This window comes from Puma concolor, chromosome B3, assembly GCF_028749965.1.
Source record: "Puma concolor isolate L17-30 chromosome B3, mPumCon1.1.hap2, whole genome shotgun sequence".
In the NCBI taxonomy this organism is placed as follows: domain Eukaryota; kingdom Metazoa; phylum Chordata; class Mammalia; order Carnivora; family Felidae; genus Puma; species Puma concolor.
In genome coordinates this window covers 22,870,267-22,887,118 of record NC_141672.1, presented here as the reverse complement: position 1 = coordinate 22,887,118, position 16,852 = coordinate 22,870,267, and the positions used below count along the sequence as shown (strand labels likewise).

At 37.5% G+C, this 16,852-nt stretch overlaps 1 protein-coding gene across 1 annotated transcript in view; it reads right to left on the bottom strand.

Moving 5' to 3' along the window:
- Positions 1-11,533: 11,533 nt before the first annotated feature.
- Positions 11,534-16,852, bottom strand: part of GTF2A1 (general transcription factor IIA subunit 1) — a 45,092-nt gene continuing 39,773 nt past the window's right edge. Inside the window, exon 9 of the mRNA XM_025919564.2 lies at positions 11,534-15,795. Coding sequence (XP_025775349.1) covers positions 15,688-15,795 — 108 coding nt within the window. The 3' untranslated portion in view covers positions 11,534-15,687. The remainder of the gene's footprint in view (positions 15,796-16,852) is intronic.

The following is a 16,852-nucleotide window of genomic DNA, read 5'->3' as shown; positions in this document are numbered from 1 at the left end:
TTACAAGAATTGAAATTATACCATGCATACTTTCAGACCACAATGCTATGAAGCTTGAAATCAACCACAGGAAAAAGTCTGGAAAACCTCCAAAAGCATGGAGGTTAAAGAACACCCTACTAGCGAATGAGTGGGTCAACCAGGCAATTAGAGAAGAAATTAAAAAATATATGGAAACAAACGAAAATGAAAATACAACAATCCAAACGCTTTGGGACGCAGCGAAGGCAGTCGTGAGAGGAAAATACATTGCAATCCAGGCCTATGTCAAGAAACAAGAAAAATCCCAAATACAAAATCTAACAGCACACCTAAAGGAAATAGAAGCAGAACAGCAAAGGTAGCCTAAACCCAGCAGAAGAAGAGAAATAATAAAGATCAGAGCAGAAATAAACAATATAGAATCTAAAAAAACTGTAGAGCTGATCAACGAAACCAAGAGGTGGTTTTTTGAAAAAATAAACAAAATTGACAAACCTCTAGCCAGGCTTCTCAAAAAGAAAAGGGAGATGACCCAAATAGATAAAATCATGAATGAAAATGGAATTATTACAACCAATCCCTCAGAGATACAAACAATTATCAGGGAATACTATGAAAAATTATATGCCAACAAATTGGACAACCTGGAAGAAATGGACAAATTCCTGAACACCCACACTCTTCCAAAACTCAATCAGGACGAAGTAGAAAGCTTGAACAGACCCATCACCAGCGAAGAAATTGAATTGGTTATCAAAAAACTCCCAACAAATAAGAGTCCAGGACCAGATGGCTTCCCAGGGGAGTTCTACCAGACGTTTAAAGCAGAGATAATACCTATCCTTCTCAAGCTATTCCAAGAAATAGAAAGGGAAGGAAAACTTCCAGACTCATTCTATGAAGCCAGTATTACTTTGATTCCTAAACCAGACAGAGACCCAGTCAAAAAAGAGAACTACAGGCCAATATCCCTGATGAATATGGATGCAAAAATTCTCAGTAAGATACTAGCAAATCGAATTCAACGGCATATAAAAAGAATTATTCACCATGATCAAGTGGGATTCATTCCTGGGATGCAGGGCTGGTTCAACATTCGCAAATCAATCAACGTGATACATCACATTAATAAAAGAAAAGATAAGAACCATATGATCCTGTCAATCGATGCAGAAAAGGCCTTTGACAAAATTCAGCACCCTTTCTTAATAAAAACCCTTGAGAAAGTCGGGATAGAAGGAACATACTTAAACATCATCAAAGCCATTTATGAAAAGCCCACAGCTAACATCATCCTCAACGGGGAAAAACTGAGAGCTTTTTCCCTGAGATCAGGAACACGACAGGGATGCCCACTCTCACCTGTGTTATTTAACATAGTGTGGAAGTTCTAGCATCAGCAATCAGACAACAAAAGGAAATCAAAGGCATCAAAATTGGCAAAGATGAAGTCAAGCTTTCGCTTTTTGCAGATGACATGATATTATACATGGAAAATCCGATAGACTCCACCAAAAGTCTGCTAGAACTGATACATGAATTCAGCAAAGTTGCAGGATACAAAATCAATGTACAGAAATCAGTTGCATTCTTATACACTAACAATGAAGCAACAGAAAGACAAATAAAGAAACTGATCCCATTCACAATTGCACCAAGAAGCATAAAATACCTAGGAATAAATCTAACCAAAGATGTAAAAGATCTGTATGCTGAAAACTATAGAAAGCTTATGAAGGTAGTTGAAGAAGATATAAAGAAACGGAAAGACATTCCCTGCTCATGGATTGGAAGAATAAATATTGTCAAAATGTCAATACTACCCAAAGCTATCTACACATTCAATGCAATCCCGATCAAAATTGCACCAGCATTCTCGAAACTAGAACAAGCAATTCTAAAATTCATATGGAACCACAAAAAGCCCCGAATAGCCAAAGTAATTTTGAAGAAGAAGACCAAAGCAGGAGGCATCACAATCCCAGACTTTAGCCTCTACTACAAAGCTGTCATCATCAAGACAGCATGGTATTGGCACAAAAACAGACACATAGACCAATGGAATAGAATAGAAACCCCAGAACTAGACCCACAAACGTATGGCCAACTCATCTTTGACAAAGCAGGAAAGAACATCCAATGGAAAAAAGACAGTCTCTTTAACAAATGGTGCTGGGGGAACTGGACAGCAACATGCAGAAGGTTGAAACTAGACCACTTTCTCACACCATTCACAAAAATAAACTCAAAATGGATAAAGGACCTGAATGTGAGACAGGAAACCACCAAAACCCTAGAGGAGAAAGCAGGAAAAGACCTCTCTGACCTCAGCCGTAGCAATCTCTTACTCGACACATCCCCAAAGGCAAGGGAATTAAAAGCAAAAATGAACTACTGGGACCTTATGAAGATAAAAAGCTTCTGCACAGCAAAGGAAACAACCAACAAAACTAAAAGGCAACCAACGGAATGGGAAAAGATACTTGCAAATGACATATCGGACAAAGGGCTAGTATCCAAAATCTATAAAGAGCTCAACAAACTCCACACCTGAAAAACAAATAACCCAGTGAAGAAATGGGCAGAAAACATGAATAGACACTTCTCTAAAGAAGACATCCAGATGGCCAACAGGCACATGAAAAGATGCTCAACGTCGCTCCTTATCAGGGAAATACAAATCAAAACCACACTCAGGTATCACCTCACGCCAGTCAGAGTGGCCAAAATGAACAAATCAGGAGACTATAGATGCTGGAGAGGATGTGGAGAAACGGGAACCCTCTTGCACTGTTGGTGGGAATGCAAACTGGTGCAGCCACTCTGGAAAACAGTGTGGAGGTTCCTCAGAAAATTAAAAATAGACCTACCCTATGACCTAGCAATAGCACTGCTAGGAATTTACCCAAGGGATACAGGAGTACTGATGCATAGGGGCACTTGTACCCCAATGTTTATAGCAGCACTCTCAACAATAGCCAAATTATGGAAAGAGCCTAAATGTCCATCAACTGATGAATGGATAAAGAAATTGTGGTATATACACAATGGAGTACTACGTGGCAATGAGAAAGAATGAAATATAGCCCTTTGTAGCAACGTGGATGGAACTGGAGAGTGTGATGATAAGTGAAATAAGCCATACAGAGAAAGACATATACCATATGGTTTCACTCTTATGTGGATCCTGAGAAACTTAACAGAAACCCATGGGGGAGGGGAAGGAAAAAGAAAAAAAAAGAGGTTAGAGTGGGAGAGAGCCAAAGCATGAGAGACTCTTAAAAACTGAGAACAAACTGAAGGTTGATGGGGGGTGGGAGGGAAGGGAGGATGGGGGATGGGTATTGAGGAGGGCACCTTTTGGGATGAGCACTGGGTGTTGTATGGAAACCAATTTGACAATAAATTTCATATATTGGAAAAAAAAATAAAGATGAGAAACTTGGAAGTTGGGAAAAATTAAGCAATAAATAGTAAGTGGTTCTCTCTTAAAAAAAAAAAGAAAAAAAGAGGGGCGCCTGGGTGGCGCAGTCGGTTAAGCGTCCGACTTCAGCCAGGTCACGATCTCGCGGTCCGTGAGTTCGAGCCCCGCGTCGGGCTCTGGGCTGATGGCTCAGAGCCTGGAGCCTGTTTCCGATTCTGTGTCTCCCTCTCTCTCTGCCCCTCCCCCGTTCATGCTCTGTCTCTCTCTGTCCCAAAAATAAATAAACGTTGAAAAAAAAAAATTAAAAAAAAAAAAAAAAAAAGAAAACTTCTAAAACTCAACAACAAAAACAATTTGACTCAGAAATGGGCAAAAGACTTAAACAGACATTTCTCCAAAGAAGGCATACAGATGGTCCATAAACATATGAAAAGATGCTCAATATCACTAATCATTAAAGAAATGCAAACCAAAACCACAGTGAGATACCACCTTATGAGGATGGCAACAAAGAGAAAAACAAGCAAACAAAAATCAAACAAGTGTCCTCAAGGATGTGGAGAAATTGGAACCCTTGCACACTGTTGGTGGGAGTACCGTTGCTGTGGAAAACAGTATGGCAGTTCCTCAAAAAATTAAACATAGAATTACCATATGATACATCAACGTCACTCCCTCCCTACCCCTGCAAAACTGGAAGCAGGGTCTCAAAGAGACATTTGTATACCCATGTTCATAGCAGTATTATTCACAATACCAAAAACAGAAGCAACCTAACGGTCCATCAACGGATAAATTTAGATAAGCAAACTGTGGTAAATACACACAATAAGATATTATTCAGCCTTAAAAAGGCAGGAAATTCTGACACATTTGACAGCATGGTTAAACCTGAGGACATTGTGCTAAGTGACATAAACCAGTCAAAAAGAGATAAAAAATGCATGAGTTCACTGAGGTGCTATACTTAAAGTCACAGAAAGTAGAAGGGTGGTTATCAGGGGCTGAGGAAAAGGAAGAATGGAGGTTACTGTTTAATGGGCATAGAGTTTCAGTTTTATAAGACGAAAAGAGTTCTAAAGATGCATGGTGGTGAGGGTAGCTCTTTATAAATGTGTTTAATACCATAAGCTGCACACTTAAAACTATTAAAATGGTAAATTTTATGTTTCTATCCTTTAACACATTAAAAGAACTGAAAAAAAAAAGTCAAAGTCTTGAGTGCAAGCATCAGACTGGGTACCTGGAGATTTTGTCCCCTGTTTCGAGATACAGAGGCTGGTAAGGAACCACTTCCTACTTCCAGAAACAGAGGCACAGCCCTGCCCTCCATCCTGCTTGGCATGAAACGAAACAGGCAGAGTTCTGTGAAGCCTAAACCACAAAGATCTCTCATTCATCCTGTTGAAATGAAACAGCCATAGGGAGCTTTCATTCTCATCATCTGTCAAAACTAAGCTGGCTGGAATTCTTGGTTTTCCTGGACCGCTTGCCCTGCCCTGCACTGCCACCCTCCCCTGTGCTATCCACAATGTGGAAGTCCCCATGGCTGTGCAGGAAAGTCAGCGAGCTCTTTTCAAAATGAAGGACATAGGTCTCTGACTTCCTTCCAATTAACCAATGCATCACTTTTATTCACTCATCACTCATTCATTCAACACATGTGTACTTCTACATGCCTCGCACAGAGTCCAGTCCTGGAAATATAGTTATGAACTTGAAAGACAGTCAAAGCCCTAATGGAATGTATAGTCCAGTGACTCAATATTCACCCCTATGGAACCCTATAGAATATTCTTCTCTGGAGGCTGCTCATAATCCCCTAAATTGTGATCAGCTTCATGGCCTCCAAGCAGCTATCCCTAAAACAAAACAAAACAAAACTGACCCCAATGACTCCTAAATTTCCCTCATCCTATGGGATATGTAAAGTTTTCAGATGTTGAGCTTTTTCATATTTTTAGAACTCTTGTAAACAGGTGACTATGAAGGAATAGAAATTACTCCATTAAATGGAGTTCCCTGAGATTTAAAACAGCAAAGCAGCCAGCTGTGGCTGTTTCTCTGATTACAGTTAGGCGTAGTTCACACGAGGTACAAGGCTAAGTAAACACAGACATTCTGATGGTCCCCAGGTATCCCTCTCTGGCCCCCAAAGCTTGTCTTTCAGAATAAAGTTGACTTTTATTTTGAAAAGACAACAAAGCTTTCAGCAGCTTCTCACCAATAAGCCTTGGAGAAGATAGAAAGTCTAGGAGGGTAATTACTTGACTTTGAGTTAAATGGGATATATATATAAATTTATTTATGAGGTATTTTTATAAATCATTTTGTATCTGTCCTTAAAACCAACAGGATGGGCTGACAGGTTGTCAAATGGGACACAGACTCAATGCCAAGGAACACATGCATTTGGTATAAATACATAAAGTAGGCTGGGTGTAGGAAGAGAAGTCCTATTCTTGTATTGCAAATAAGAATAAATAAGCACTATTGTATATGATTAATCAAGTTCAACAAGTCATGGTCATGTAACATCACTATAGGTTGCCTGCGTCGAGAAATGGAAAGGCAACCTACCTAGGTAGACCTTCTGGCTATACCTTTTATTAGTTGCACAACATCGGCCACTTTGCATCACATTTTGGCATTTTAAAGATTCAAGTGTAGAATATGAAACTCAAACCAGAAGAACCCTAAAGCCCTTTTTACCAACATAATAAAATATTTTCAGAGTCTAACATGTGCCCTACACTTTACACATACTGTATACCTCCCAACAAAGATGAAAGATAACCATTATTGTGTCCATTTTTCAGATGAGGGAATCAAGGCTCAGAGAATGTAGGTATGGCTGGCACTAGACTTCAGATCAATCTGGTTCCAAAGCCTGTGTTATTTCACTCTATAGTATTTTCCACTATGTATCCACGGATATGCATATAGGCCCCTGCAATTCTAAGGAAGCATGAGAGTAAAGACACAGTCTCATAACCTAAGCCTAAACCAAGCCAGCAAATCAGCAAGGGAAAATGCAGAAAATTGTATACAGCTAATGGAAAGCAAGGGGCGGAGGGAGAAGAAATAAAGAAAAAGAATGGTAAACAAAATATAAAATCATTATCTATGATAACTAGAAATGGAATAAATTACCTACTGAGTTGTGTCATTAAGGATATTGTTTCTTTCCATCTTCTGCTCTGCCTCTCTGTGTCCTGTGTCTATAAAGCTTGATTCTCCTCAAGGTCATAGAATAGCTGCTAGTTCAACTGGAGCTACGTGCTTCCGCATTCCAATCTGCCAAGAGAAATTTTGAGTATTTCAAGCAAGAGTCCCAAAGTTCACTGAATGACTTCTTAGGTCACACTCCCACCCCTGAAACCATGACCATAGCCAGAGCAGTAGGATGGCCTAATCCTCACCAAAACACTGTCCTTACTGACAGCTTCTCCCTTCTTCCTACTTTACCGGCCTTGCTTCCTCATTCACCCCACTGACTCTCAGATACAGCTTCAAGGGCGTGTGACATGTGCAGCCACACAGGGCCTCACTCTTGGTTTAATGCTCTGCTGTCACCGTCTTGAAATTTTTAGTAAGTTTCGAACAAAGGGCCCCACATTTTCATTTTGCATTAATTAGGTTCTGCAAATTATGTAGCCAGTTGTTAACTACTCTTCTTCCCAATCTCTGCCTTGGGAGTGCCTTTAGGATTGATCTTGGACCGTCTTCCTTTCTCTGTTATCTCTCTTTGTGCTCTTGCTTAGGTGAATCATTTCTACAGCTTTAAATGTTCTCCATATGATAATAATTTCCAAAGATATTATTTAGCTCAGACATTCCTGAGCTCATCTGCTTATGTCCAACTTGACATCTTGATACCTCAACCTGGATGCCTTAACAGGCACCACACACTTAAAAATATATCAGATATGAATCTTTTCATTTCCTCCCCCAAATATCTGTCTTCTCCCATGCTCACTACAATCAAGCCTCTTTGGATAAACTTCTGTACCTTTCTACATCATCCCTCTTTCCTGACTCTAAGCATTTGTGTTTTTTGTTTCCTCTGTCCACCAGAAAGTTTGTATCAATTTACACTTCCACTAGCAATCTATCTTACAGCTCATTTACCCACACCCTGACCATGACAGGTCATTCTTTCTTCTAGTCATTTGACAGATACAAAAAGATAGTTCCTTATTGTCTTATTTTGTATTCCTTCAATTATGAAAAAGGCCAATTAATTGACATTTGCCTTTCTTCTTTGAAGAACTGACTTCTTTGTTCTATGTGTCCATTTTCCCTTGTGGAGTATCTTATAAATCTGTATGAGTCCATTATATATAGAAAATATCAATTGTCTGTATTAATAAAAGAAAGTTAGAACAAACCTGGAACAAGAAAAGGCAAATCATTAGGAGGTCTCAATGGTCTCAATGTTCTTGATTCTCAGACTATAAAGATCTAAAGGGAGGGGTGCCTGGGTGGCTCAGTTGGTTGAGCATCTGACTTCAGCTCAGGTCATGACCCCACAGTTGGTGAGTTTGGGCCCTGCATCGGGCTCTGTGCTGACAGCTCAGAGCCTGGAGCCTGCTTTGGATTCTGTCTCCCTCTCTCTCTGCCCCTCCATGACTCACACTCTCTCTCTGCCACTCAAAAATAAAGAAAATTTAAAAAAATTTTTTTAAAAATCTTCTGGGGCGCCTGGGTGGTGCAGTTGGTTAAGCGTCCGACTTCAGCCAGGTCACGATCTCGCGGTCTGTGAGTTCGAGCCCCGCGTCAGGCTCTGGGCTGATGGCTCAGAGCCTGGAGCCTGTTTCCGATTCTGTGTCTCCCTCTCTCTCTGCCCCTCCCCCGTTCATGCTCTGTCTCTCTCTGTCCCAAAAATAAATAAACGTTGAAAAAAAAATTTTTAAAAATCTTCTAAAAGATCTAAAGGGAGAGTGTTGCAGGCAAAGGGCAAAATCAGGTGCAAATGCCTTGCTTAGGAATTGAATTTTGCATGCTTGTGTTGTCAGATGGGTCCCTATGTGGTTGCCACTTGTGCATCAGGACTTTAAATGAATTCCACATGGATATGAGTCAATGGGCTTTAGTGAGACAAATCTACCAAAGTCAAGGCAAGCAAAAGAATAACAGGCAGGGGCCCCCATCCTCTCACAGAGAGATAGGCCATGGTGGGGGGTCTCTGATGGATACATTTGCAATCCGGTTGAGGGAGCCTGACCCACTTTTTCTCCCTTCATATGAAAGGTCAAGTACAACAAAGCTTTGTCAGACTGGTTGATGACATTCTGGCTTAGGGGTGACTTAGACTAGGTAATCAGCAAAAATAGAAGTTGTCCATGTACATATTGACAGTAGACCCTGCAAAACTTGCTGATAGATTTGGATGTGATAAAGTGAGGGGGGGGGTGGAGGTTTCAGGGAGGACTCTTGGGTTTTGTTTTGAGCACCTGGTAGGCAGTAGAGCCATTTATTAATATTGGAGAAGACTAGGGAAGAAGATATAGATGCAGATGACACTAAGCTTCAAATCCCAATAGTTACTGATGCACCAGGTTTGAATAGGGAAATAGAAATAGGAATGAATTGTTTCTACAACCTTGTGTTTGAGGAAGTGGGCTATTCAAGAAGTGCTTAGGAGGTAACTGGTATCATTTCAATTCCACCACCTTTGGAAAGGTGAAGTTTGAAGGTAAGCAAAGATTCAGAACATTCTTGATTCAAGAACACAAAATTTGTTTCCAATGTGAAGGCTGCAACTATAGTTATGCTTCTAGAATTCTCTATTTCTTATTGATAAACTCAGTGCCCAATATAATTCAAATATTAATTCTTCTGGATCCCTCAATACAATTGCAGAGGCATCGTCACAGGCTGTTAACCTGTTTCTATTAAGATAGGAAGATTAGGAAAACTCACACAATTAACCTAGCTAATCTAAGAACTCCTCTGGGGCCATTATTCTTTACTAAAATATATGGGTATGTAGACATTTACTGAGCAGTTACCATGTGCCAAAGAGTGTGCTAAATGCAACATATGCATTATCTCACCACCTTCACAACAACCCAGAGGTAGTCAGGTTTGGTAACACATCCAAGTTCACACTGCTCTTAATCCAATCTATACTAGAATTAGAACGCACACAATTCAACATTTTTTTTTTTTTATGTTTATTTTTGAGATAGAGTGAGCGAGCGAGCAGGGGACGGGCAAAGAGGGAGAGAGAATCCCAAGCAGGCTCTGCACTGTCAGCACAGAGCCCAAAGCAAGGCTCAAAATCACAAACCATGAGATTATCATTGGTCAGATGCTTAACCAACTGCGCCACCCAGGCACTCCTCAACATCACTGCTTTTCAAAGACAGCAACTGTCTTATCTCTTGGTCCTCCAGAACTGATCACAGTTCCCGGCCCATGGGAGGTCACTACAGAGTGAATTGAATGAGAGAGTTAATATAATATATGCTTGTGCTCAATACCCTCTCAGACTAAGAAAATTGTATTTCAAAACAAACAAAAGCAAGCAACTACTTCTATCTGCCTCTTCCTTGGCTGAGGAGTAGGAGGGTTGACACAAAGGCCACTTACCTCCAGAAGTAGGACTGCCAACAATCACTAGAAGATTCAGGTCAGACTCAGGTAACAAAATGAAGAACTTCAAAATCTTTTATAATGATATCTCAATATCAATGTTTTTCTCCATAAATGAATTGGGAAGAATCCATTGATAATTTTTACAAATGTTGTAATTCTACTAGTTTTAGCTTTGGGAAAATTCAACCAATTTTAGACATATAATTCAGACTATGTTTACTTGTGGGGAGAAAAAAAATTGCTTAAAGCCTTCACACCATGTTTCATTACCATGCCCTATACCTATACTTCACTTTTCTTCCCGCAGGCACTTTCTGCTACAGCCCTTGCTTTACTGATTCAACCTCCCAGGCTTAATTTGTTTGGTTGTAACCAAATCTTTCACTGCCTCAGCTTAATCAGATGACATTCTCTTTTGCTATTTGCCACCATTAAAAAAACGTTTTTCAGCTCCACCAATCATTTTAAATGTATATAATTACAAAATTAGTAATTTGTGACATCTGAGTGCTTGCTGTTACCAAGCACAATTCGGAGAGCTTTACATGCATTGTACCTCAGTCTTCAAATCCAGATTGTCATCATTTTACAGATGGAGAAACTGAGGCCAAAATGGTTAAGATCAACACAGTAGCTTAAACTGCAAAAATACAAGATTTGCTGGCAATAAATGTCTTTATTAGAATTGTTTTGTTAAAACTTGGTTTCCTAAAGTAGCAGCAGAATTTAAAAAATACAAAAACAAACAAAAACTACCCCAAGCTTCTTAATGATTCATTTGGATTAACTGTAAAATGAAATGCCTAATTATTTAATACCTTCTAAAATAACACAAAATAGGGGCGCCTGGGTGGCGCAGTCGGTTAAGCGTCCGACTTCAGCCAGGTCACGATCTCGCGGTCCGGGAGTTCGAGCCCCGCGTCAGGCTCTGGGCTGATGGCTCAGAGCCTGGAGCCTGTTTCCGATTCTGTGTCTCCCTCTCTCTCTGCCCCTCCCCCGTTCATGCTCTGTCTCTCTCTGTCCCAAAAATAAATAAACGTTGAAAAAAAAAATTTAAAAAAAAATAAAAATAAAAAAAAATAAATAAATAAAATAACACAAAATATATATAATATGTAATACAAACCTCAGTAATTCAATTCTCCTGTTATGCATTTACTTACAAACTCTGAACTAAAGAAAAGATTTAGCTAAACAGAATAATTTAAAAACATGTCCTCATATAATTCTATCGTAAGTAATCTATTCTTTGGAGAATTACTTAATATGTCAATTTTATCAATTTTAGTTATTTTGTTGGTGCCTGGAAAATACAACTATTCTTTTTAAAGCTACTCTGAATTTGTAATACAGTTTAATAATTCAGATTGTCATCCCACCCTACTTAAAGGTATAGAACTTAATGATACCCTTTTTTTTTTTGATAAATGGAACTTAACAATGTATTTTCCTTTCTAAACTGTATAGTTTTATTCAGTTGGCTACATAATATTATACACTAGTAAACAAAGCAAGCAACATTACTCTTTTTTAAATAACATCTTTAATTAAAGTTTTTGCAAAGGTAAAATATTAAACTTAAAATAGGTCTTAGTACATCAAAATACTAAGTTCTCTAATTGTATTCCAAGATGGTCTTTAAAACATAATATCCTGTATATCACAGAAGAGCAACCTTGATCTGCAATTGTACAGAATGAATTTTACAAACATAATAAATATATTTACGCCCTTACACATAACAGTATGTACAACAGCAGTTGACAATAGTAGCTCAGAACAGCAAAAGGATTAGCCCCTCCCCCAAAATTGTAGCCCTGACACATACTGGACTGATTTAAGGAACCTTGACTAAAATAGTAATTACTAATTCCACGTAGTTCTTCCCTTAAGGGAAGAACTTGTTCTTGTTCTCTTGTTCCTCAAAATAAACAAAACTAGTAAGCTCGGTGTTTAAAGTTCTTCCTTAAATCATAAAAATGACAAAAGATAGACTAAGGCAGGCTTAAAAAGGGAATTATAAACTTGAGAATAATTTCCATAGCATAATAGGTTAAAATGCAAAACTATTTAACATAAACTCATGAGGAACTATTTAAAGCAACTATGTTTTAACCAATGAATTCAAAATCTGAAATAGCTGACAGATAGATGGGAAACAGACATGAGATAAAATGAAAATGTACAAAGATGGATCAATAAAATATTCCATTGCACAAAAGCTCAAAAAAGTTCAAGATGAAATAATCTGAAAATATAGGAATTTTCTCAAGTGGAAGAAAATGCGAAGTTATAAAGGGAACTCCCAAGAGGAAATTATGTCTACATTCCTGTACAAGGCATATTTACCTTTTGAAAAGAATGGTGACATTATTGCTATAAGATAACCAAAAATTACTCTTAGAGGGAGTCAACCCTTTTTATTCCTCCATAAAAGCCAGAAAAAAGAAAACCAAATCCTTGATTTTCATATAGCAAAAGAAAATCTTTATACAAAAGCTATTATATTTTTATGTTCTTGCTGTCTAAAACGAAAATCTATTAGAATACGCTCTTCAAGAACACATTTTAATCACTATACACATCGCTCAGATCCTGATGTATTCCTAAGAATAACATCAAGGTGGCTTTGATTTTAAGAGGCAACAATATAAATGTGATATGATGGCATTTAATTAACAGAAAGAAATGTTAAATGTGAACATTTAAAAAAAATATAAAAGCCCAATATAAAGATCCCCCTCATATAACAGACATTTTACTCTAGAAACTAATTGCACATTAGAGTTGGTTTAGCCAAATGTGGCTCTCTACAGAAATTAAATGTGCTCTCAGGCAATTCAAATGGTCTGATTATACAAATGACCACCAAAAAAGGGTACATATACTGAAAGGCACACATTTCCCCACTTTACCTAGAACTGTGTGTAAATTTTCCTTAGCACTGTTAACATTAATCTTTTTTTTTTTTTTTGAATAAAAGGTGCCATCACCATCTGTGCAAATCTAAACAAATCTTCTTCTGAAACCTTTACTTATTTTCATAATACCAAGTCTGAACTACTTTCCCTCTTTAAAGTAACATGTTATTTTCATTTTCAAAATCTGAAAGTGGGAATCCTTGCCTTTTCAAAGGAATGACATTTTATAGAACCTAATGAAATGATTTGTTAAATACATTAAAAGCATGATTAAGAATTCAAGTACAGTAAAAGAGAAGCAAGTGGCATTCTTATAGCAAGCCACTATAATAAAACTAAAACATTCTATTTGATTAAAAAGGAACACGATGCAGTAATATATAAGAGCACAATTTGGTATGCAGTGTTGTTTGGACCAGCTTTCAGAATTTTCACAGGTAAAAGAAAAGCATTTGCCAAGTATGCCATAATTAATATGCAATATACAGGTGCAAATACAAATGGTTCTTTCCTGCTTCAAAATAGCCCTAGTGAGTCATTCTGAAAGCAGTGGTTGTTCATGTTTGAAAATGTTATAAAAACAGGCCAGTATACAATTCTACTACGAATACAAATGTTTGTCTACATAGAGGGCCCAAAACATGAGCTGAATATCATATAGTAATCCAAAGTTCAGTAGCAGAACTACGATAGCCAAAGGGTTTCAATCAACATTGCAGCACTGCTAAACTTTTATAGGTAGTTCAGGTCATTGACTTCTTCATTGGGTAAATATAAACCTACTAACAACTATACTGAAGGACAAATGAACAACAGGACTGCTGTGATTTCACCCCCTCCCTTCTCTTCTCCCAGTCTCACTAACAAAAAGAAAAAAACCTGTGTGTGCTTTGAGAGTAGTGGGGTAAATAAACCTCACCTCCAAAAAACTAAATAGAGTAAAAATTAAAACCGTATTACCAGTTAATCGCATCTAAATAAAACCTAACTACTAGCATGCTAGAAACCATCACTTACACCAAAGTTCAGAACATAAGTTAAAGGGTCCAAGATGGTATGTGGGGTGGGAAGTAAGTACGCACACGCACGCACACGCACGCACACACACAAATTGATTCGCCTTTTTGAGAAGTTTAAAGATCTGTGTTAAAAAAACATATAATAGCTCACAGTTTCTCTTTGCAATGTAAAGCGTTTCTATGTTACTTCTAGAAACACATATAAAGGCAAATAAAAAGGAAGACAAAAATGGAAGACTTAAAAAAAAAATCAATATATGAGTAACTTTACCACATGTGAATTTTGCCAAGATAGACCGTGAAAAGAATTAGTTACAAGAAAATATAGGTGAAGACAAGTGATCCTACAGTTCTCCCAGGCAACTAGTTCACACGGAACACAGCACTGCCACATTGTTCTTTAGAGCCCCTTACAGAATACAGAGCTGTGTATTCTTAATATACATATTAAATTTCTATTATTCTTAATATACAAGTCAAATTTCTATGCTTTCTTCTCGATGTGCAAACTGGAGCCCATGTATACATTATCAATGGCCTGGAAGGGCCACCAAATCAAAGAGAGGTAAATATGTACTTAGTGGCCCATCCCCCTCTAACCCCCAAAATTTCCCCTCAAATTACAAAGTTGCAATTAAAAGTGTTTTTTTTTTTCCCCAATTAGAAGAGTTTTTAAATTCTTTACTAGTAAATACAGGAAACTTTAATAGTTACTAAATCGTTTAAGAAAAACCCAGGTCCTCACCACCTGCTCAATGAATGCTTCAATCAATACAGAGTATTATCTGAATATTTAGCTTAAAGATTAAACACATATATAAGCATATTCTTCAGTTCAACAGGAAAAAAAATCTATCTATTCATGTGTATGTAATTTCAGCTAGATGGTACCTCTGTGAACTAAAACTGTATTCCTGAGGAGCCACTCCGGGGTTTCTTTTTAAGGTATGGGACTAAAAAACAACAAAAAAAACAAATATGATTTTTCTGGAAGGAAACCGAAGTCATCATTTTAATTCTGCTCAACTCAATGAGACCCAAGTCTTTAAATTACATTTAATGAGAACCTAATTAAAATAAATATCCATTCCTGGGTCAAATTTTGTCTCCAAACTGTGATCACTGATTACTTCCTTTAACTCTTAAACAGATGTTTCATAAAGCAGGGAAGGAAGAGGTATACATTACTGAGGGAGAATAGCTAGTAAAAATATTTAAGACCTATTATGAGAGTTCTAAATTGTTTCCTTATACAAGTGAATTAAAATTCAACACCATAATTCTTACCCTTTTGTAAAAAGCTCACACGCAATTTTTACCAAATATAACCACATACAATAAGCAGTTTCAGGTCAATCTATCAAAAGGGAATTTTCTTCAGTTCGTTCCAACAAATATCTTCTGATTGAACCCAAGTTGGAGGAAGGAATATAGACAAAGCTTTACATGCTAATTACTGGTGGCAGGTACCTGTATTTAAAATCGACAATTATGGTTTTCCAAAACCCCAGCCTCCCCCACCCCAACAACCCCAGGTGCTACAGTTCCATGGCTTGCCAGTTAGAAGTAGTGTCTATGTTGTCAAGGTCTCTTTGTTCCAGTAGCTTTGATTCTACTGCACTTTTCTGACATGCAGAAGTTAAGTTTTGGTTGATGTATGTCCCAAGTTTCAAACTGTCCACTTAAAATTTTTTTTTAAGTTTCTTTTGTTTATTTATAAAATAAAAGAACCAACTCTTCACCATTCTGCATCTCCAATGGCTTTGGAAAATATATAATCTCTTCCATTAAGATTCATAATGCCATCCTTGAGATGAAATTTCCATTTGTTTTTACTTCTGTGTATCTAAAGAAACAAAAAAAGAACGTAAGAGATACAAAAGATAGGAAACGAAAACCCATTCACATCAAAAAAACTTTTGTCTTGTACATTATTGCATTTACAAATTATTTTTAATTGACAGATAACAGGTAACATTAGTTTCTGCTGCACAACATGATCTGGTATTATAAAATGATCATAAGTCTAATTAACACTCATCACTATATATAGTTGCAAATTTGTTTTCTTGTGATGAGAACTTTTAAGATCTACTCTTTGAAAACTTTCAAATATATAATATGGCATTACCTATAATCAACATGCTGTATTTCACACCTGTAGGACTTACTTATTTTATAACTGCAAATTTGTACTTTTGACCCCCTTCACACATTTGCCCCAGTCTCCAACCTCTGGTCTCTTGCAATGACCATTTTGTTTCTATGAGTTCAGTTGTTTTTTGGTTTATTTTTGCTTGGTTGTTGTAGAATCCACAAATAAGTGAAATAATACAGTACGTGCCTTTCTCTGACTTACTTCACCTAGCATAATGCTCTCAAGGTCCCTCCAAGTTATCATAAACAACAAGTCTCCTTTTTTATGGCTGCATACAATAATATACAAATACATCATGTGTATATAAACATATACCATGTTTTTTTTATCCACCCATCCACTGATGGACACTTAGGTTGCTTGCTTGTCTTGACTACTGCAAATTATGCTGCAATGAACATGGGAGGACATAAACCTTTCAGAGTTAGTGCTTTCATTTCCTTCGAATAACTACCCAGGAAGCAGAACTGCTGGATCATATGTGGTTCCATTTTTGATTTTTCAAGGAACCTCCACAGTTGTCCACAGTGGCTATACCAATTTACACTCCTACCAAAAGTGTACAAGGATTCCCTTTTTCCCACAACCTCACCAACACTTGTTTTTCTTGTCATTTGATAATAGTCATTCTAACAGGCATGAGGTGGTATCTCATTATGGTTTTGATGTGTATTTCTGACAGTGATGTTGAGTACCTTTTCATGTACCTGTTGGCCATTTTACGTTTTCTTTGGAAAAACACCTA